Source organism: Apodemus sylvaticus, chromosome 4 (genome assembly GCF_947179515.1).
Source record: "Apodemus sylvaticus chromosome 4, mApoSyl1.1, whole genome shotgun sequence".
NCBI lineage: Eukaryota > Metazoa > Chordata > Mammalia > Rodentia > Muridae > Apodemus > Apodemus sylvaticus.
Genome location: NC_067475.1, coordinates 35,908,667 through 35,930,402, shown reverse-complemented (window position 1 = coordinate 35,930,402; position 21,736 = coordinate 35,908,667). Strand labels below are relative to the sequence as shown.

The following is a 21,736-nucleotide window of genomic DNA, read 5'->3' as shown; positions in this document are numbered from 1 at the left end:
CAAACATTCCATACTCTTTACTGTTCCTCAAGCCCTCTGAGTAGGCTTCTCCCTGATTATGAGTCACGCTGTGGCTGCTCTTTGTCAGAATTTCACTTCGTCACTGTCAAAGTGGAAAACCTCCACACACTCACAGGGCCATGTCCTCCCTCACCTATTCTTGCTTTTATTTTTTTTTTCTGTCTTGTCCCCACAGTGGTAAGCGTGTCCCCATGTCGGCTGTTTCTTAGGCCATGTGCTGTTGCTTACTCTTGGTGACTTGCACTCGTTGCCTACTGGGCTTTTCTGGAATAGCCGTCTCTCCTTGGTATCATATCAGCCTCAGCATGGCCCATCCAGTGCATCCTACACAATCAGCAGGGAATTAGGCTGGGTCTTAGATGGCCAGGGTCCTGCCACCATGTCCTGTGCCCTCCAGGACTACTAGCCTGTCCTACTTGTTGGTTTTATTCTACCTTCTGGTAACTAGATGCAACCTTGGCCTCACCCTCCACATCCTTGCTGCTCCACAGGAACCTGTCTGGTTTTCAGTCAGAGTTTCCTGTGCAGGTGGTGGAGGATTTTGAAATGCTTGAAACGAAGCCATTACACCCACTTGAAATAGTTTCTCTCATCTGTGTGATAAGAGGTGGGTGGCAAAAATAAGTTCTCAGAGCCTATTACTTGGAGCTGAGATCACCAATTAAATGTCATGAATGGGGCAAAAAAAATTGTATTGGTTGCACTTAGAATATTTTTCTCTGACTTCTGTTGCCTCGAATTCAGAAAGGCAGTTTTCGGGTGTTGGGCGAACGCTGCTGACTAATTCCCTGTACCCTCGTTCACTGTCTTCTGGATTTGTTGAGCATCTGACTCATATGTATTTAGGGGAACTAGCTGGACCCATGAGCTAAGAGGAAAGCGTGGAGTTCAGACCTGTTTGTTACCCTGCGCTCTTAGCGCCTCTTTGATCCGGCAGCTCTGGTGACTCACTGCAGCTTGGTTTGCAGAACACTTGAATGAAAACTTCATTCACGGTAATAATTGAGAGCACTGTGTAGACTGAGCCGGTGCAGGATTGTAGAATATCTAATTTCAAACGGAATTTTAAAAACAGGCCAAAGTAAAGGTCTCTGTGTGGTTTCTTCCAAGCAGCTCCTGAGAGAAAGAGGTTGTCTGAGAAAGCTGGACATTGGGTTGGAGTAGAGAGAGAGACAGGAAGGTGGACAGGCTTAGCCCGTTCTGCAGTGCACCAAGGTTTTCCTGACTAGAAAAGGCTGGTCTGCAGGACACTGAAAAACGGCAGGGAACTGAATTGAAAGACTTACAGATTGAGAATATGTGCAGGAATGGTAAATGTTGACTAACAGTTTGCAGATTAGAAAAAAAGTCGATGTGACGTTTTATATGCATTCAAAAAGTTTTGAATACCTGTTTTACTCGTATACCTTTGCTAGTATTTGAAAATTCTTTTAAAATGTAAATACACTGAAATAAAATATTGTTTATTCTCATAACCCTAAACATCTGAAATCTTTGGCTTGTTTCCATGTGGTACAAAGTTCTAGCTTGCTGTCCATATGTGTGTGTGTGTGTGTGTGTGTGAAACATATAACTTAATTCTTGTTCCTGCCCCGTATGTTCTGTTTTATGTTATCAGTTTTCTGTTAGTGAAACTAGATATCTTGCACGCTGTAAAGAAAAGAGGTCTACTTAGCTCCTGTTCCATATCCATTTTGATCTCTTGGGGCCGTAGAACATGGTACTGCTTAGCATCAGTGGATGGAGTCATGTGCAAAGGAGAAAGCAAAAAGACTAATAGAGATAGCCCAACATGCTTTTGGTTTTGTGGTAACCCAGGTATCCCTTTCATGAGAGGTGGTGTTTCTGGTGACTGAATACCTCCCACTGGGCCTCTTCCCTTAAGAGGCTCTACTACCGCTCAGTGTTGCTGTTGCAGCCGAAGCACAGGACCTTTGAGAATATGAACCGTGTCCAAACCAGAGCATCCTGTAAAACATCTTCTTTTGCTGTGTAAACAAGGAACAGAAGGGGCTGACCTAATTCGTGTGGTCCTGTGTCTCATGCTTTGTTTTGCTTTGTTTCGCTTTGTCTTTTGAGAGACAGGGCCTTAGTATATATAGCCCTGGCTGGCCTGAGACTCACTATGTAGATATAGAGATCAGGCACATCTTGACCTCACAAGAGATCCTCCTGCCTCTGCCTCAGAGTGCTGGGATGTGTGTGTCACAATACTCAGAACTGAAGGTTTAAGTATGGCTATTTCTTAAATTAAGGAAACATACATACTGAAATTATAAAACCAACCAATTATGAAGTAGAACTCAAGAAGGCTCTTTTTTAATTTGTAAATTAAGTAAAATTAACATGTCAATTATTTACATTTTACCAGACCACTTAGTTAAATGGTAGTTTAACCAGGATTTTAGCCATGGTGTATGTGGTTCTATTTGTTTGTTTATTTGTTTTTTGCTACTCAATTTATTATCATTTATTAAATGAAATGAACACTAGATAAAATTTGAGATGAGAGGTGCACCTTGTCATGAGCCTGAATTTTCCTGTGTTTAGTGGGATAACCATGCCATTTATTGCATTTGGATTGAAAATGAAAATATACAGGTTTTCAATTTTCTAATCTTATATACTGCAGTATCATGTATGATAGGAAGAAGGTGAGAGAAAGAGAAATAGCTTAAGCTCACGTGTCACTAGAGGTAAAATGAGCATTTACTTCAATAGTCAACAGGGACCTGAAAATTCCTGAGTCTTCCAGTATTCTTTAATCAATGGATGGCTGTAGGATGGTAATGTTTTTTGGTGACTTACCTCTCTCATGAAGAAGAAATGAAGATTAATTAGCAGGTGACGGACCAGTGCTCAGCCCCAAGAAAGGTGTCCCGCAGGTCAGACCATTCATTAAGAGGCTACTCTCCAGGCCTCAGGAGTTGGGGCCTTCAGTCAGTGTTCTAAAGGGACCACCCACCTTCAGGCTAAACGCAGAATTTCCTGTGACACCAGGGATATTTGTCCTAGTTCCATTTGACAAGGCTCATTTCCCCACTGTGTTCCTTAGTGTTCCCATCTGTCAAATCAGCAGCCCATGACTAGGTAGTCAGTAAGAGGAACTTACTCCAGACGGGTCATAATCAATGTTCTTCCGATTCCCCTTTCCCACTCATCAAACTAGTGCTAAGATATTTTCACATGCCCCCTTAAAGTGCTGTGGCAGATCTTTGGTTCCCTTTCTGGTGAGGAACCCATCATTGCCAGTACAGACTCTAGGTCAGGGTCAGGTTCAGGTACAGACAGCTGGTCTTCAAGAGATCATATCCCTCCTGTGGTGTCTCACATCTCATGACCACAATGGGAACTGAGGTCCCAACTGTGACCACACTCATGGAATGGATTTACTCAGAAGTTCCTGGTCAGACAGAAAATTTGATGGGTTTGCTTTCAGTTTGCTTCTTAGATGGCTTGGCTTATTATATACTCTTCTTTCTCGAGATCTAGCAATAGAATCTTAGAGGTGATCCCCTAAAAATAGCTTGTACTACACATGGCTTTTCAGCATCTGGTTCTGAAGAATCTGACCTGGTGAAAAGACCTCAAACAGAATGTAAAAAAGAATGCGCTGAAGGGAGACCGGAAGTAGAAATAGAAAGGATTGTTTCTCTGTCTGTGCCTTCTTCATTTGAAAACTGCATTTTGCATTAAGAGGCTTAACCAGGAAGAGTTCGGTTACGGTGGGGTGTGTGATAGGCAGGACAGGACACTTCTGGCCATCCAGGTTGTTAGACCTGTTAGTGTTGGTATAACCAAGACTTCATGCACCTGCTTAATCTCTAAATCTATCTTTAACCCCTTTTTGTTTCAGAGAATTTTGGAGAGAAACATCGTACTGCCACCAGCTATTTTTGGTTTATATTAGAGACGCAGGGTCTTTTTTGGATCCACAGCGTAGACAGTGCTTTCTGTCTCCTTCTCCTCTGTCCATGTCTTTTGATTTAAATGGCTTAGACTTGGTTTTCTTCTAAAAAGGAAGTTGCTGTTTGACAGACGCCGTGAAGTTGAATTTATAACGGAAATTGTACCAGTGTAAGACATTCAGGTTTATACTGGAATGGAAGGTTGGTGGGTCCTTGCTGGTACTTTTCCCATTTTAAGGATTTTGCATTTTTGTTTCATTTTGCAATGAGATTTACTGCACTTTGTTGCATAAAGTCATGTAACTTGGAGATTTTTTTATTTCCCTCTATGCACTGATTCAGTAGCATGACTTAACTGCTTTTCTATTTCCTTTAACTTGATTTGATTTGTTCATTCATTTATTTTTGACAAGCCGTGTTAGAGGAGACTAAATTCTGTCTGGTGTGTGCAGCAACCTTAAACTTCTTCTGACCTAACCCCCATTATCTATTCTGTGATCTGAGAGTAAACCGTGTTTCTGACATCATGGTTTAGAATGCTTAATTGTCTCTTTAGCATCAGTGTCCATTCACACTGTGTGTGCCCATCCATCCGTGGAGTCTGTAGCTCTTTCCACTAATGCCTATGACAGACCTGCAGAGGAGTCTCATGTCAGTGAAATGCCTTCCAGATAGCAGGAGAAAATGCACACTTCTAAGGATCAATGTGGAGTGTCTTGGTGTTTTGCATAAAGTCTAACAACAAGTTGAATTTCTGCTCTTAGTAGTCAAAATACTGGGCACTGTGGGGTAGAAGGCAGGGCTGGGAGTTTTGGGAGGCTCATAAATGTTTCTTGATCTGAGTGCTAGTTAACTGAATGTATGTTTGCTTTGTAAAAGATCATTGTGCACTATACTTAGGACATGTTTTCTATTTCTTCTCTCCTCCTGCCTCTCTCTCTCTCTCTCTCTCTCTCTCTCTCTCTCTCTCTCTCTCTCTCTCTCTCTGTCTCTCTCTCTCTCTCTGTCTCTCTCTCCCCCCCACACATATCACAACCCTTCCCTTTCCCTTTCCCTTTCTCTGTCTCTGTCTCTGTCTCTCTCTCTGTCTCTTTGTCTCTCTCTCTGTCTCTGTCTCTGTCTCTGTCTGTCTCTCTCTCTCTCTCTCTCTCTGTGTGTGTGTGTGTGTGTATGTGTGTGTGTGTGTGTGTGTGTAGAAAATGTCTCTCAAGCCCAGAGCCTTGCATATGCTCAGCAAGTACTTTACTGCTGAGCTAAGTCTTTCACCCCTGGATTTGTTGAGACCGACTTGCTATGCAGCTTGCTCTAGCCCTAAGCTCATGATCTTCTTGCCTCAGCTTTCTTCATGCTGGAATTAGAGGCATCTGCTAAATAAATAATTTAAAGTTACATCTGGCTTGGGAAATACCCTTGGAGTAAATGTACTTTACGAATCACAAAACTGAGTGTTGGATCCCACAATTGGCGAAGGTCCTGAGTCCTCTGTTTAAAAGGAACAGATACCTTGCAGGTTTTGGATTGCAGTCGGTATACTCTAGAACTGTGATGTCATGTTGCCCACCTGAGGAAGCAGCTGATTACAGAGGTTTAGTAGATGGCCCATGTTCCATGGCCACTGAAGAACACTCTGATCCCCCTGCCTCCAACACATGAGGTCCCTACTGTGTGGCTCAGCTAGCCTCCTGAGCATCTACTGCATAGAACCTCTCCTCACTGAAGGCTTTGCATGAGCATAGTTTCTGATGATTTATAACAGCAACTCAGATACATGGGGTAACCTTCTTTTCAGTTGACCAGAGCTAGGAAACTGTAGAATGGTCCTTATTTGGGTTGTGACTATAGTCTTCAAAGCCATTCCTGTCATGACAGTTATGCCCAAGAGTAGCTATTATAGTACAGCTAAATTTTAAAGGAAAAAAATGGCTTTTACTGTTGTTTGAGATAAGATCTTACTGTGTAGCTTAGACTGGCCTCAAACTTACCATCTTCCTGCCTCCACCTCCCAAGTGCCAGGTGACACTGCTGTGTCATGTCCCGTGGGTTTCACAAGCTCTGCTGCCATGGAAAACCATGTTTTCTCCATGTATGTAGGGCTATTTTTATCTTGACTGATTTGTCTTTGTAATTCAAGAGATATAATTGAGATTTTTGTATTTTTAAATTGTTTTTTGAGAATTTCATATTTGTACTGTATCTGTCGCACCCATACTTTCTTCCCCATTTCCTCTCAAATTCATGACCTCTTTAGTCTTTAAATCCTGTTACACATATATGTGTATACTTGATATACTGTTACTGAGTACCAGTTATGAGGATTGTCCCTGAGAACAGTGAGCCTCCTCCTAGTCTCCTTCATGTAGGGCTGGGACCTTGTGAGATTCCCTCCATCCATACTGCCATGTTGACTGGTATTGTGGTTCAGGTCTCGGTTAGAAAGTGTGTGTCTAAGAATGTGTATTTTATCTTTGTCAGTGAGCACTGAATTTTCTAGAAACCATTTAGTTCTTTCTCAGGTCAACGTTTACATGTTCTTTTTCACGACTGTTTACTCCCCTCCCCGAAACCCCCATCCCATCCCCCCTTCCTCTGCTTCTATGAGGTTGTTCCTCCATCCACCCACCCCACCTCAGCTTCCCACCCTCGATTTCCCTACACTGGGGCATCGATTGAGCCGTCATAGGATCTCTCCTCCCCTTGATGCCTGACAAGGCCATCTTCTGCTACATATATAGCTGGAGCCATGTGTATTCTTGTCAAATGGCCTTGTATTGTGGGACTCCCATGCCAGCTTTCAGACCAACAGGCCAGGTTATGATCTTGTTTTTTGGCTCCCAAAGGAGGAAGTTATTGCAGCTCTCTCTTGAGTGAGCCGCATTTCACTTAAATGTTCTTGTTTGTACACCCCTTTCCTTGTTTTTGAATCCATTTAGTCAACATTTATTGTATACAATAATAATGTATGTTGAATATTTGTTTATGTACATAATTATGTTTGTTAAATATTTAAGCTTGAATTTAAGTATGGAGAAGGATTTAGGGAAGGGGACAGTAGAAGAGTAGATTTCCTGAGGAAGTCATTTTGTCAGGTTGTCCAACATTTTTATATTCCAGCTCAGTGTTGGCATCTGCAAAGCTCACACTCCAGGATCCCGAAATTGCACATCACGTGCACACATGCATGCATGAAAACATTCACACAAACACATGCACACACCCTATGTATACACACATACATACCACACACACATACCTGCACCTCCCCACCTCCCCATACCACATCTATTCTACAAAAATATACACTATCTACACCACACTCATACCCACACCAGACATGTACACACCACACGCACACATGACACATGTAGATACCACACACACACACACATACACATATACAGCAAAACAATCACAATGTTTTAAGTAGCTGATTTAATGGTTTATAGTTTAATGTTGAGCTGAATTTACAAATTTGCACCTCCCCCTGGGGTAGATGGGGGTCTGCCAATAATTTGGAAAGTTGGTGGTCAGAGCTTGGGGATTTTAACTTCCTGGTTCTGGAGGAAGAGCAGGAGTGATGTCAGAGGTAGAACAGGATAGAATCACTTAGAAACAGTGGTAGAAAACAGAGGTAGAATCACTGGAGACAGGGAGGCCAAGGAACCGAGAGGCTGAGCGAGCATGGGCCAGTTCTGTGTTTGTGGAAGTAGCTTGGTGCTGGAAGGCTCTCGGGGAGTGCAGTGCTGGTAGCATGCCAGGCCTGTAACAAATAAAACACCCTGCACAGCGAGCAGAGGGGCATGGAGAACCAACCACTCAGTGTGCCAAACAGGCAGCCTGCAGGCCTCAGGAGGCCTGCACAGCACAAGTCCTGGATCCCCGGGTGGTATTGTTCCTCCATTTCTGAGCATCCTTCAGCTGTCATCTTGATCGATCAAACTCTGAAAGGCAGGGGCCCGCCCCATCTTAGTTGGATATTCCAAGATGACAGGAATAGTATCTTCTTCGCTAGGGCTTGTTTTGCTGCCTGCCCAAACATCAGACCCCGATGGCTATAGCAAAATGATAAATTATGAAGGAACTAGGTGGTGCACTTATTTTGAAGAGAACATGACACTGTTTTTATTTTTGCTCAAGTCAATAAAATTTTGTAAAGTTTATTGGAATTTTATTTCTGCCACTGCAGGACTCTTCCCCTGTGCTTCGCACTCACAGGGATTTCTTGGGATTTCTTTCTAAAACCACCCCTTTAGTCAGAATGATTAATTCTGATTCCATTCCATTTTCCCCCAGTTGTGCAGATATTTCACAGAGCCAATTAGGTTCTGTAGATGGAGTTGCCCTTGGGAAGCAGTGATCTGGTAGGATACACTGTGCCTGGAAAGGATCTCTCTTGCCACTTCCAACCCCAATGTGGGTTCACCTGCCTTTCAATTGTTCACTGCCAGCCAGCAATCTCTCAGTACCAAGAAGCTGTCAAAAGGGATTGAGACAGTTTATAAACACAAACAAAAGACCTGTGCAGCGAGCTGTGCGTGTGCATAGGAAAACTCTGGCGTGCCTGCATTGGAGCTGTAAACAGTGGTCTATTTAGATAGGTTTTTTTTTTTTTAGGAGAATTTTTTTTTCATTTTGTGGAAATGCAGTGATATTTTCTATGAGAATGTACCGTTTAGGAGACGAACATCTCAAAGTAATAACGGGGAGCTTAAACTAGGGTGGGGATGAAAGTCAGGCATTGAGCTCTGAAGAGAAGAAAAGGGCTTGCCTTGGGGGAGACTGGCAGGCTGAAGAATAGGCTGTACAGGTGAGGGTTGTCCCTCAGGAGGTTTATGCAGGGTGTACCACAGCCCCTTCCTAAGAAACATGCCTTTTGTTCTTGCAATTGCTGGAAGCGTAGCTTCAGCACAACAGAGGCTCCTGGCCTGGAAGTCTCGAGACAGAAGCCTACCTTAGTTTCATGCCTGTTAATCAGGGGTAAAGGGGTCATCTGGCTTTTCTCAAACAGCATCTTTTCAGCTTCTCTCTTCTCGGGGCACACCTACCCACAGTCTTGTACTTTAAATAAACTCCTGCCCTGCCAGGAGAAGGGGAGGGTTCCAGGACCATTCTGTCCAGAGCGGTGCCCTCTGATGAGTTCATTCCTTGCGCTTATATAACTGGAAGTGAGCAGCGGGTTCCTGATTGCAAAATGATACGAACACCCGTTGGTTGGTTCTGAATGCATGATTTTGGGACCCTGTACCAGATAAGCACTTAATTTTTACCCGACAGGGTTTCCCCTAAAACGGAGGTGGTTGCACTTTACTATCTTGTCCCAGTTGGAATTGTTATATTTAAGTGGTTGCATTAGCCTTCATTTATTGTACAAGTAAGAAATAAAAGCACTCATAGGGTGTGGCAGACTAAGAATATATAATAAAAATAGACAGTTTTTGGAAGTATTTGGTCTTAAGTAGCCATAGGAAGTAACAAGTTAGTACAGCATTTTCGTAAGCGTGCATCATTCTATTCTGTTTTGATTTAGCACTGTTCCTCATCATCTTCCCCATTCCGCCTGCCTCTCCATCTATTACATAATCCCGTATTTTTCTTTAAAACTTATTTTTTTCATGCATGAAAAAATTTCACTTTGCAATTTTCAAACAACTCACAGGGCATGATCTAGGGAATGCCATTCAACGTTCCGTGTTCTGCTGGGGTTCTCTTTCATTTTCCGAGATTATCAACAAGCTTGGACCTTACAGTGCTTCACCTAGGTTATCTTCTATCAGCATTGCATTTTCAGGGATTTATTTATAACTCTGATCCATTTATTAGGTGATTAGATCGGTATCTAATGAAATAGTTGAGACTTCAATTTCCCTGCATTTATATGGGAAATAAGTGCAGTATGAGAAAATGGTGATTTTGCTTTCCTTTAAAGGGCATTCTCTCTCTCTCTCTGACTCACTCTTTCTCAATCTCTCTTTCTCTCTGTCTCTCTCTCTGTCTCTCTCTCTCTCTCTCTCTCTCACACACACACACACACACACACACAAAGAGAGAGAGAGAAAGTCAGACAGACAGACAGACAGACAAAGACAGAGAGGGGGACAGAAGGGCAGATGGATGGGGTGGCAAAGACAAGGTGTCACTATTAGCATCGCCCAAGCTATCCTACTACTTGGCGATCTTCCTCTTTCAGTTCAGCTTCCCCGTTGTGATTATAGGACTTACAAGTCCTCCTTATTTAAAGCAACTATCGGATTCTATAAGTTACTTGTCTCATTGTTGTGACAAAATACCCACATTTGGGGACAATATCTTCCTGCCCTATCATCCTGATCTAGATCGTCCCTCACAAACAGCTCCAGAGCTTTGTTCCATGGCACAGGTTCTCAAGTTCTCAAGTTCGATACGTTGTCAACCAAGATTAACCACTGAAGCATCCTTGGTCTGTTTGGCCATCGGTTATAAAAACTGCCAGTTGTGAATATGTTTAGCATGCATTGCATAGGAATTATTTTCTCATTGGGGATGCAGTTATGCTCTCTCAAATGCGTAGGATCTTAATGAGATGGAGAGGAATATAAACAAGGTCTCGGTTCCATTGATTTGAGTTCATAAGCTTTTTTTTTGTTTTTTGTTTTTTTTTTTACCGTTATTGCTGGGAGGGCCTTATTTTCCCTCCAGGTCTCAGTTTGTGTCTTTTCTGTGAGGTTGATCACTCATGGCTGCTTTTCTGTAGGAATAGGCTTTCCGAGAGTTGCTGGAGCAAAATAAATAACTATTCACTTAAAAGGAAAGCAAATGTTATAACTTTTGTGAAGTGTCTTACTATGCGAATATCATTTTTTTTTTTACCTTTAGTGTTTGAACAATAAGTCATTTTCTACTTTCTATCATAAATGTAGCAAATCCTGAGCACACAGGCCTGGGAGGACCTGAAGCCAGTGTGATTTATAAAATTCTTGAAAATGTAGACCCACTTTAGCTTCTAAAAGCAAATTCAAATATATATATATATATATATGTACATATATATATATAAATATATTAGACTAAAAAATGCAATTTTATTTTATTTTTATTTTGTTATTTTTACACTTTTGTTGTTGGAGACAAGATCTCTTTAGCCTAAGCAGACTTCAAGTGCCCTATGTATCTGAGGATGATCTGGAACTCCTGACCCTCACGCACCACTACGCCTCCAGCTGAGTTTTAATGAGGCAATAAATATTAAGGAATATATAAAATCTAGAAAAATAGTGAAATCAAATGTCTCTAGCTCTCTCTCCATACGTGTGTGGAACAACCGGTAATGCGGGTCCGTGATTATGACGCCCCGATGAGGTGTCGCATCCTCCTGCTGAAGTCTAGATGTTGCTGAAAACATGTGTACACTGGAAGACGAGCAGTAGCACAGCTCTGCACAGACATTACTGCAAGTAGGGTGCATTCACTTTGAATCTGACCTACTAAGTGCTGAGTCCAGCTTGGCTCTTCCTTCTCTGCCTCCCAGACCTTTCCAGCCACCCCAGTGCCAACAGACACCGATGTGTTGGGAAGGGAAGAGGAGTGAGGGGAAAGATTGACTGCTCTTGGAATACCTTGTGCTGAGGCTTGTATGAAAACATGCCAGTCTATGAACTCCTTGCACAGGCTCGTACGGGGCCCCTGCACAGGAGCTACCCTGCAACTGCAGCCGCCTCCTCTCCTGCTTATTCCGAGAGAAATTGGCTGCTGGAATGATTAACTTCAGCCACTTCAAGCACCATAAAAATTCACATTACTTGTGGTTCTTTTCCTTTCTTCCTCTTTACTGTTGTTCAAAGTCATTCTTTTCTCTTTATCCTAAGGTGTTAATATTAAACGACATTAAAATTGTCTCCCAGAAAGCTGCAAAAGACAGCCATGCTTCTAACTTTTTGAATAGGTTGTGTTATTTAATTGTTAATAAAAGCCAAATAACCTTTATTTTAAAGCAATAACAATAAAAGTCCCAGCAGCAAATTCACTCTTGGGTTATTAGTCGACTGCTTATAAAAAAATTACCAGGGCTGTTGTAAGGAATGGAAAAATGTGGATTATATTTATATTTAGTAGGCATTGTGTCCATTCTGGGCCTCTTTAATCTCTAGGCAGCCAAAGTTTAAAGGATTTTCATGCAAAGTGTGTCAAATGACTCAGCTCCATTGTTGCTAACATGGAAATGGAGTTGTATATTAAAATTCCTCCAGCCTTCGCAGTAACACTACACTGGTGGAAATCTGGGAGACAGCAAATGTGGAAACAAAGTAGAATATTACACAGAACTTAATCTCGTAACTATTTACAGAATTACATTGTTGACATAGTTAAAATATATACACAAATATAAAATGCTTTAAACTTAGTATGCCGCCCACTCATTTGCTCCTGTGCTTGTTCATAAGGGCCTGTTTTTAAATGATATTGGCAATCACTTGACATGATAGTTTATAACCAGGCTTCGGGGGAAATGCTCTGAGAAACACCTTGTCCTATGAATGCAGTCCTGGTGAATTCATCCCCTACCCCTTACCCTCCACCACCTTGTACTGGCCTTGATTTGACCTTCCTCCACAGTTTTGTTTACACTGTAGGACCATGCCCTGCTCTGGGCCTGTCTAGGACACTTTGTCTGTGTCAATCCTCATGTCAGGTGTCCTGTGGTGGAGCTTCTGGACGATCAGCCATGTTAACAGGGGGCAGAGAAGCCCACTGAGGGAGAGTACCAGAACTACTCAAGGGTCCAGGGTCAGAGCTGCCCAACCTCAGGCAGGACTATGAGCTGTGAGCAAGACTGAGCACCCATACACTCTCTTGATTTTTATAGAGCAATACAGTCCAGTACCAGTGTCCTTTGGATCCATGTGTCTGCATTTAACTGTTTATCAGTGTGTCCCCTTTGCAGGTTAAAGTTCCTTCAGACCCAGAGTTCATCACTTAGAAGTAGTGACAGGTTTCTTTGGAGGCTCTCCTAAATCTTGTTAGGTCCTGGCAGGAATCTCCATCTTTATATATAGATATGCTATATTCTGTACAGTCAGACATTAAATAAATGGTCATAGAAAGATGTTATATAAATTGATATATACTATATTCAGAACATCAAAATGCCTAAGACTTTCTGTATCATTTGGATTACAATGAATAAGACGCTTACAAGATACAGATTCTGCTTTACATTTGTATAATTTTGTATAGAGCATAATTTCAAGCCATTTAACATTGTCTGTCAGAGTGAATACCATTGTTATAGTAGACGAAGAAAAATGTTCTCCTAGAAGACCATGTAATATAGTGCTATCAGATTTATTCATTCCTTACCGTCCTAAAAAACAATCTATGACATTATCCAGTAATTGTCAACCTTACATAACAGATTATCAGAACAGTGTTCAGTTGGAATCTGTGAAGTAGATGCCCAAAATAATACTGAGGTAGGCACAGTGGCATACATACTGAGGAGGCTGAGGTAGGATGGCCATCATGAGTTCAAAGCCAGCTTAGGCGACATAGTAAGATTCTGTGTAAGTTCCCTCCTAATAGCTAAATCAAACTAGCAAAAAATCACATAAAGGGCTTATAGTCAGCATTGCTCAATGTAATTTGTTTAAAAAGCATTACACATAGACTAAATATTTCCCAGGTTTGGGGTTTGTTTAGGAGGCAAAATATTTAGTAAACATGAATAACTTTTTTAAATGTTTTGATTTTTCTCTCTCATGTTTTAATAGTGAAAAAAATGGGAAAATTCAGTGTAACCACAATGGAAAGAGGGACAAAGAAATCCAAGAGTACCCAAGTCCATCCTCCTTGTCCTGACACAAGAGTTTACATATCTAAGCTGCCAAAGTCAAAGTGGTTGTCCTGCCCATCAGTGACCCATCATTGCTTTGACTCCATTTTACTAAACAATGGTCTGAGATGCGATATTTGTTTGACAGATAACCATAGTCCTCCCACTATCTCTATCACTATACCTAACTGTGTTCTAGGTAGCATAACCATATAATTTATGCGAAATTTTATTTTTTAATATATTAGGATTACCTGTAAAATGAATGATTTCATTATCTCTGGTGAGATGAATATAATCTTAGTGCAAGTTTTAATAGTCTACTTTAATATTAATCAGCCACACCCATTTTTATTCATGTTGATGGTGACTCTATAGTTCAGAGAACCTACTTCAACCTATGTGCAGCACCTGGTGCTACATAGGTCATGTAGATTTTATAGGTGAATAGTTTCTAAAATTACTTTTATTTTTAGTTAACCCATGTTCATAGGTGATATTCTGATAATATATCCAATGTGTAATCATCAGATCAAATTTGTGTATTTGTCATCTCAGAGATTTATAATTTCCCTATGTTGGAAACATTAAAAGCCTGCTTTACTCTGGATATTGAATCTTCTCTAAACTGTAGTCAACTACAGTTATGCTGTGCCTTCAAGCATTGAAAGTTAATCCTCCTATGTAAATGAGATAGTCTTCAACTCCTAAGTCACACTGTGTGTCAGGTGACTGAGGCCTATTGTGCCTCATGCAAAAGTGAAATTATCAGACCCTTCCAAATCTCATGGGTAAATCATCTACACATTGGAGAAGGTACAATGTAAGTCAAGCTCTGGGCACTAAGGGCAAGTAATTTGGATATCCAGCTGTTACTCAGGGCTAGAACCAGGGCAGCAACTCTCGTTTACCCTGCTGAGAAGCCAGGGATCTTCCCATTTCTCTGGGTTGCTTTTTACAACATATTCGAGGTTCTTCTACAATATCAGGGATGGAACTTATAGGTCTTCATTTATCTAGAGTTAGGCCACTTCTCTTCAGAGGTGAACATGCAGAAGTAAGGTAAAATCAATTAGAATGACAGTTCATTACCCTGCTCCTCCTTTAAAAAAAAAAGAATGGAATCTTATGAAATAAATATGGGGGAGGGGAGACATCTCCACAGGGACCTGGCTTCCATGTAATCTATATGGAATTGATGTTGGATGGACCTCAATTTAACTTTAGTATGATCTTTCTGCACAGAGAAAACATTAAGATTTCACTTCTAAATAATGAGAAATGAATGTTCACTGCAAGAAGAATACCATCTCTATCATTGTAAAGTGTCACTGACATGGTCCCTGGATTATAGAAATAATAAGGGTTTGCTCATAGCTAATAGCAGAAAGAATCTAGATCTGATGATTAAAAGCTCAAATTTGTATTGTAACACATTTGCAATAGAAGGATAAAATGAAAAACATTAATGGATTTTTAAAACCTTTACTTGAGTGAATATGATGGCTTTAACTCCATAGTCAATGGTGTGTTTTTTTTAATGTGACCTATTTAAATTGACAAAATTTATATTCTTTCCAGAAGACTGCTTTAATTACTGAGATATATTTTTTCATAAGGAAAGTATGTTCGAATGTAATTCTGGAACTTGTAATTCTGTAAGGCCATATGCAATGGAACTGTTTCTAAGCTCGAGTGTCTCCAGATATCCACTAACAGGTTTATATTTTTATAACCATGTTGCCTTGGATTTCAGTAGAACATCCATCTTTTTTCCCTTTTTATTTGAAATTCACCAAATATCTATTTAATGTCTAGTCTGTGTATCTGAAACTGCCATGTATGCTTAAGACTGCAATTCAAGTGGAAAACAAAACTTTTTAATTAATTTTTTGAGATCATAATTACATCATTTCCCCTCTTTTCTTTCCTCCTTCAGAAATGCCCAGTACACCCTAACTTTCTCTTTTTCAAATTTACGTTCTTTTCTTAAATTAGTTGTCCTTGCATACCTACAAATACACATACACATATACATGCATATAGACATATATCCCCTGATCAGTGTGTATAATGTTACTTGTGTGTATGTTTTCAGGGCTGACCGTTTGCTGAGGCCACATGGGCTCTCCCATTCCACGTTAGCATGCATATCATTGCCTTTGCTCATTCACAGTCTCATGTTGGTGAGACTTTATGGTACAACTTTTGACAGTACTAGGAAACACAGTTTCCTAGCAGACTTCTTGATCCTCTGGTTCTTATTTTCTTTCCGATTTCTCTTCCTAAATTGTCCTCTAACCTTAGGTACAGAAGTGTTTAGTAGATATATCTGTTGAGACTTGGCTGTATGACTATTTTAATTCATTCTGTTTGTCTGTAATAGTCTCTGCCAGACGGCAAAACTTTAAAGGTAGGAAGACATGCAGTGACCACTAGCAGCAACAGTACATACAACATTTAAAGTAGTTTAAGGTCTCTTCCTCTTCTGGGAATGGCTCACTTGCCACATTTAGTTCCTAGGAGTTAGGGGTGTCTCCTCTCACTTGAGCCTGTGATTGCTTGGCAACTGAACAAATGTGACAGAACTGGAATTGGAGTTGGGCTAATTGAAATACAGAAGCCAGAAGAGCAGTGATAACTTGAACTCAAATAGACCCAAGAGATGGATCCCAGACTAGCACATAGGGTCTCAGAAGGTGAAGACTTGGGCAGCAAGCAAAAGGAATGCAGGTGCTGATGTGCCCCAGGCTAAATAAAGCTGGCAGTCAGAAAGTGGTGATGGAAGTAGATATTCAGACCTTTGCTTTCATGAACCGAATCGTGAGACATCCACAGTTTCATGGCTTTGGTATAAAATTATGTAAGAGTGAGCTTCTCTTTGTGTGGTGGCAAAGCTGGGACAGTGAAATCCTTTTAGCTGTGGCAAACTCCAGCCTTTTTCAGGCCATACATTTACTAAGAATATAGTTTTTGCCATGTATGTATGTGCATGTGTTGGTAAGACAGATGGTAACTGATCATGACAGAAGGTCGAACTCTTCCTCTGCCCAGCTGTTCCTCAACACTATGCTAAGATGCTCTGCTCTACAGGTTGTAGATTGTCCCACCCAAGACCCCCAGGAGCTGCGCTGGATGATAACCAATTGAAGGCATTAGTAACAACGATGACACAAAGGAAAGTAAAGGGTCAATGACAATTCTTTCCCATTCAGTTCAATATTTTGGTATTTGTGCAAAGGGGACCAAATACTTATGCTCAGAATCCTGCTATTAGTGAATGTTAATTTCTTGACAGAGCCAGATAGGCAAGCTGTTGCATTGTATAGTTTTCATGGTGCCCCTGTGGTGGTGGGAAAGTAGTGGAGGGCTAGCACTCACATGTGTGGTCAGATATTTTAGCATAATATTAAGACTTTATTCTTGAGCATATGAAGGACCACTTATTCAGTAGGTCTGATTTCAAGTCTTCATTTTTGTTTACAGTATCTTAGAGCTGAAAATGGAGAATATATTTTACTCAGATTCTCAGAAGTTGTATTTTTATTCATTAAAATGTGCGTTTTAGCTTCAGAGGAAGAATGAAGCCCACTTGTTATAGCTAGAATTCTTTAATAAATATTAAATGACAAGAAAGGATGGCTTTATGTTAATTTCAAGGCTGCTGGCTAACAACATCTTCAGATCAGGGGGTATAGCTCAGTCGATACAGTACTTTCCTGCTATTTGCACAGCCTTGAGTTCCATCTCTAGGACCACGTAGACTGTGTACAGTGGTACATGGCTTAAAACTCCAGCAACTGGCAAGTGGTATGAGGATCAGAAGTTCAAGATCAACTTCAGCTCAATAGTGAATTTAAGGTCAGCTACAGGAGGCAGTAGCTCAATAAAGAAAAATCTTCAAGTAGTGTCATGAGTCTCTTGCTGTGTGTAAGGATCCTTGTCTTTTGTTGTAGTTGTGAGTGCTGGGAATAGTGAGGAAGAATGTAGGAGTTTTGCTGCTGACCAGATTAGAAGTAAAGGAAACTAAATGGGGATAATGAATTTATCTCTTGAGCAGGATAAATACAGACATGTGCTTTTGAAAGAAACCCTCCTCCTCCTCCTCATTTCCATACTCTGTCTAAAAGTAAAACTAGTGAACTTGATGTTGAACTTGAATCCCACCAGGTGATATGCATATCTATTATTATAAAAATCTCGTTTTAGTGAAAGCTAAGATTTAGTTATATCATCATTTTTTTTTTTGAATGTCAAAACATGCACCCAGCAGAGTTCAGACTGTCTGACGATTCACGGGGGTCCCAGGGCTGAATGACTGGGTGTGAGCAAACATGTCAGTGAATCTGCTCACAGAGCGAAAGAGACAAAACTGCAATGCTGGAAAGTGAACAGTGGTGGACAGACCACAGGAGAGTCCTCTGCATTTGCCCTTTGCTGTCTGTGACCTTCTGAATCAGAACAGAGTCACTCCAGGTTTTTACTTCCCTCCAATAGAAGATGACAGACATGGACCATGTCTTCCATGCTTAGGCTATTTAGCCTTATTTTAGAGAGTGGCATTCACCTTTACTTCTCTGATTCTATTCTCTGGAAGCTTTGACCAAATGCTACCTGATAGGAGCCTAGGCTTGGCTCCAGCCTAGCTAAGGACTGAGGCCCACCACTTAGCAGCCTTTTGAACAACTTAATGGTGGCAATCAATATGCAAACCTGGAAGCTTATGAGTTCCTAGCCATGACCTCTACCTTGATACCAAGGTGTTGTTAATTCCAGAAAACAAGTATATACAAGTATATACGGTGTTCTGCTTTTACTCTTGTGAGGTTTGACACAGCAATAGAACACTAGTACATGGGCATAGTATTTTGCTTGAGCCACTATAACAAAGTATGCACACAAACTACATTTACTGCTTCATCCAGTTATGTGAGTTTGAAGTCTACAACTAAGGTGTCAGAGGCATGTTGGATGTAATTTTAAAACAAAACAAAACAGGCTTCCACCTTTCCCAGTACTGTGGCCAGTACTGGTAGCTTAGCTCCAGCTGCCACTGGCTCCCTTTCTCAACTTGCCTGTTCCTCATAGCTCAGGATTGATAGCAACCAACCCCCAATCCAGGAAAGCCAGGAGCTGCTGGATGCACTCTACTGGCTCCGCTCTTTCTCTGCCCACCTTAGCTCATGGAAGAAAAACACTAGACATCTTTATTAATTTAGAACTTGTCAGATAGCACAGTTGCTGGGTGCAGAATCTCCTGCCCTAACCTTATCAGCTAACCTATATCAGCCAGCCTCTGCAAACCTCCTTGGTTAGCCACAATTTCTCCAAGATCTTACATGACTGCTGTTTTCTCCTTGGCTGGAAAACAAAACAAAACAAAACAAAACCAAACCAAAACCAAAAAGCCAAAACAAAACAAAAAACCCTTTCTCCTTCCTCAAGTCTCTTCTTCCCCCTGGGACCCTGAAGTTCTATCTTTACCCTTCACCAAGCAATTGGCTTCCACCTTCTTTATTGACCAAATCAAGAACCAATCAGGGAAACAGCACCTCTCCCTATAGAGATATATTTTTCCTGTGACTTCTCTCCTTGGCATGTAGATGCCAGATTTGTCCTCTTCTCCACACTGTGTCAGTGTCAATGTCCTGTTTTTGTCTTTTTGCATAGACACAAGCTATACTGGATTAGAGCACACACCACTGACCTTGTTTTAATCTCCTTATAAAACATTCTGTCTACAACTGTAGTCACTTTTGAAGGTCTGGGGATGAAGACTTCAGGATATAAAATTTACAAGGCAGCAGCTCTGCCAATAATTGTTGGTACTATAAAAATCAGTAAGTTAAGTATAGTGGCACATCCTAGTGTTCAGGAGGCTGGGGCAGGAGGATTCCTGGAAGTTCATGGTCAGCCAGAAATTTATGGTCATCCTGGTCTACATAGCAACTTTCATGCCAGCCATATAAACAAAACTTTCAAAATAAGTAAAAGTACATTTATAATTATTCTCATCTCTATGGCTAAAACTATATAAAAGTTATTGTCTGTAAAGGTCTTTTCCTTACGCGTTTTCCTTCCTTTATAAGTATATAATTACACATATTTTATATTTCTGGATGCCAAGTGGTTACATCTGTTTGTATATCCATACCTCGATAATGAAATAAACCTGGTAAGCCTATTTATTGTCCATATGCTTCACATGAAATGCTTTCTTGTATAAGATAATGTTAATAAGTGCATTTCCAAAATTGAATGCGGTGTAATCTTTTGTGTTTACTTGTATATTGTTAAATAGCTAAGAATTAGGATTTATTCAAGGCTTGAAGAATTTCTAGATATCCTGTTTTAGGTAGAGTAGAGTGCTCAGAGACACTGTTTGAAGATAGTCTCTCCATACGATGTGTCCTCATCATGAACTCATTGCTTTTCTCCCAGTGTGCTCGTGCATGCACACACAAAGACACACATGTGTGCACACACATTATTAGTTTTTTTAAACTCCAGGAGAGTGCAACAGAGGTTGACAGTTACGAGCTCACAGTTCTCAAAATATAGATCTGGGGGCCTCCTAGACGTGTCTCAGCAGATGTGTAAGGTCAAATGTATTTTTTTTGACAAAACTAAGACCCTATTTGCCTTTTGGAAACCAGCTGGTAACAGTTGTGTGTATGTGTTGTGTCCTGAATGCAAATGATGTAGCCCAGGAGCAAGGCTGAATTTTGAATGGCTCAAGGCCATGGTACTCAACCATAGAACCTGTTTTTGTATTTTTATACCTCATTTGATAGGGGTCATAAATTTGATTTGTGTGGTTTCAAATTTCACACTGCACCTAAGCTTAAAACAACAAGACACCACCACATGAGAAAAGTTCGGTGTGATATTAAAGCCCATGTTAATAGTTATTTGAAGAGCCAATCAACCTATGTCCTTTATATACTTGTAAGGTCAGATATAAAATGGATTCTCCATTTCCATCATTATTTTATTTTCCTGGGAAAATGTAGTGTATTTACGTATTTTATGCATTTGAAGTGAATGGTAAGCGGGCAGAGGAAGGCAGTGCTAGCTGAGCAAGAGGTGCAGATTTCTGGAAGTTCCTGCTGTCGGAGGAACACCAGTCACATAGATTGGACTAGCAACTATATGGAGAACAGTTGACCACACGGACTCATTTTGTTCCTTGGGGTTAACTATAGTGACCTATGAGCACTGGTAACATTTGGATTCCTGTCTCCAGATGTTTATCCCTTACAGATTTACTCAGATCGAGTGATTCCAGGTGTAATGAGTATCCAAAATCCCAGCACACAAGAGGTGGAGTGAAGCAGGGCTTCCTTATCATGAGCTTTAAGTCGGCCTGGAGTACAGAGCAAGAATCTGCCTCACAAAATTAACCGACTCGAACCCCCAAATAAAATCAAATACCTAAGGAAATGCAATGCTTTTTCCTCGAGGATGAGACATGCAATGTTGCTGTTCTATGTCAACCCTAACATGTCCAATATTCCACTTGTGGATTCCGTCAAAGTATGAGCCAGTACAAAGTACAGAAGGCCACATTAGGTGGCTTTCGCCTAAATGCAATTTCTCATGATCACTGTTTTTAAAAGGAATCAAAGCATAAGTAAGACAGAAGCTTGATGTCATCTTTACGTTGCCCATCACCACTTACTGATTACTTTTGGCTTTCTTGGAACTTACTTTTATTATTATTTTTTTAAACAGATCACCAGAAACTGGAAAGAGAAGCTAGAATCTGCCGTCTCTTGAAGCACCCTAATATCGGTGAGGAAATATTTTCAGATATTGTTATGTATTCTGTATGAAACGACAGTCGAAGTACTCATTTCAGTAACTAGTATATTTACAACTGGTAACAAATAGATTCTAATCTCTTGATCATGGTTACAGTTTATCCAGAGTTTTCATATAAATATATATATAAAGTCATTCTTTTTTGATACAATTTGTGAAGCAAGAGTAAAAATTTTTAAAA

The 21,736-nt window shown here is 40.7% G+C and overlaps 1 protein-coding gene across 3 annotated transcripts in view; it reads left to right on the top strand.

Annotated features, from left to right (window-relative positions):
• Camk2d (calcium/calmodulin dependent protein kinase II delta) overlaps positions 1 to 21,736 on the top strand; it is a 259,713-nt gene that overhangs the window by 71,192 nt on the left and 166,785 nt on the right. For all 3 annotated transcript variants that reach the window (XM_052179294.1, XM_052179293.1, XM_052179291.1), the window contains exon 3: positions 21,466 to 21,525. In XM_052179294.1, the coding sequence (XP_052035254.1) occupies positions 21,466 to 21,525 (60 nt within the window). The remainder of the gene's footprint in view (positions 1 to 21,465; positions 21,526 to 21,736) is intronic.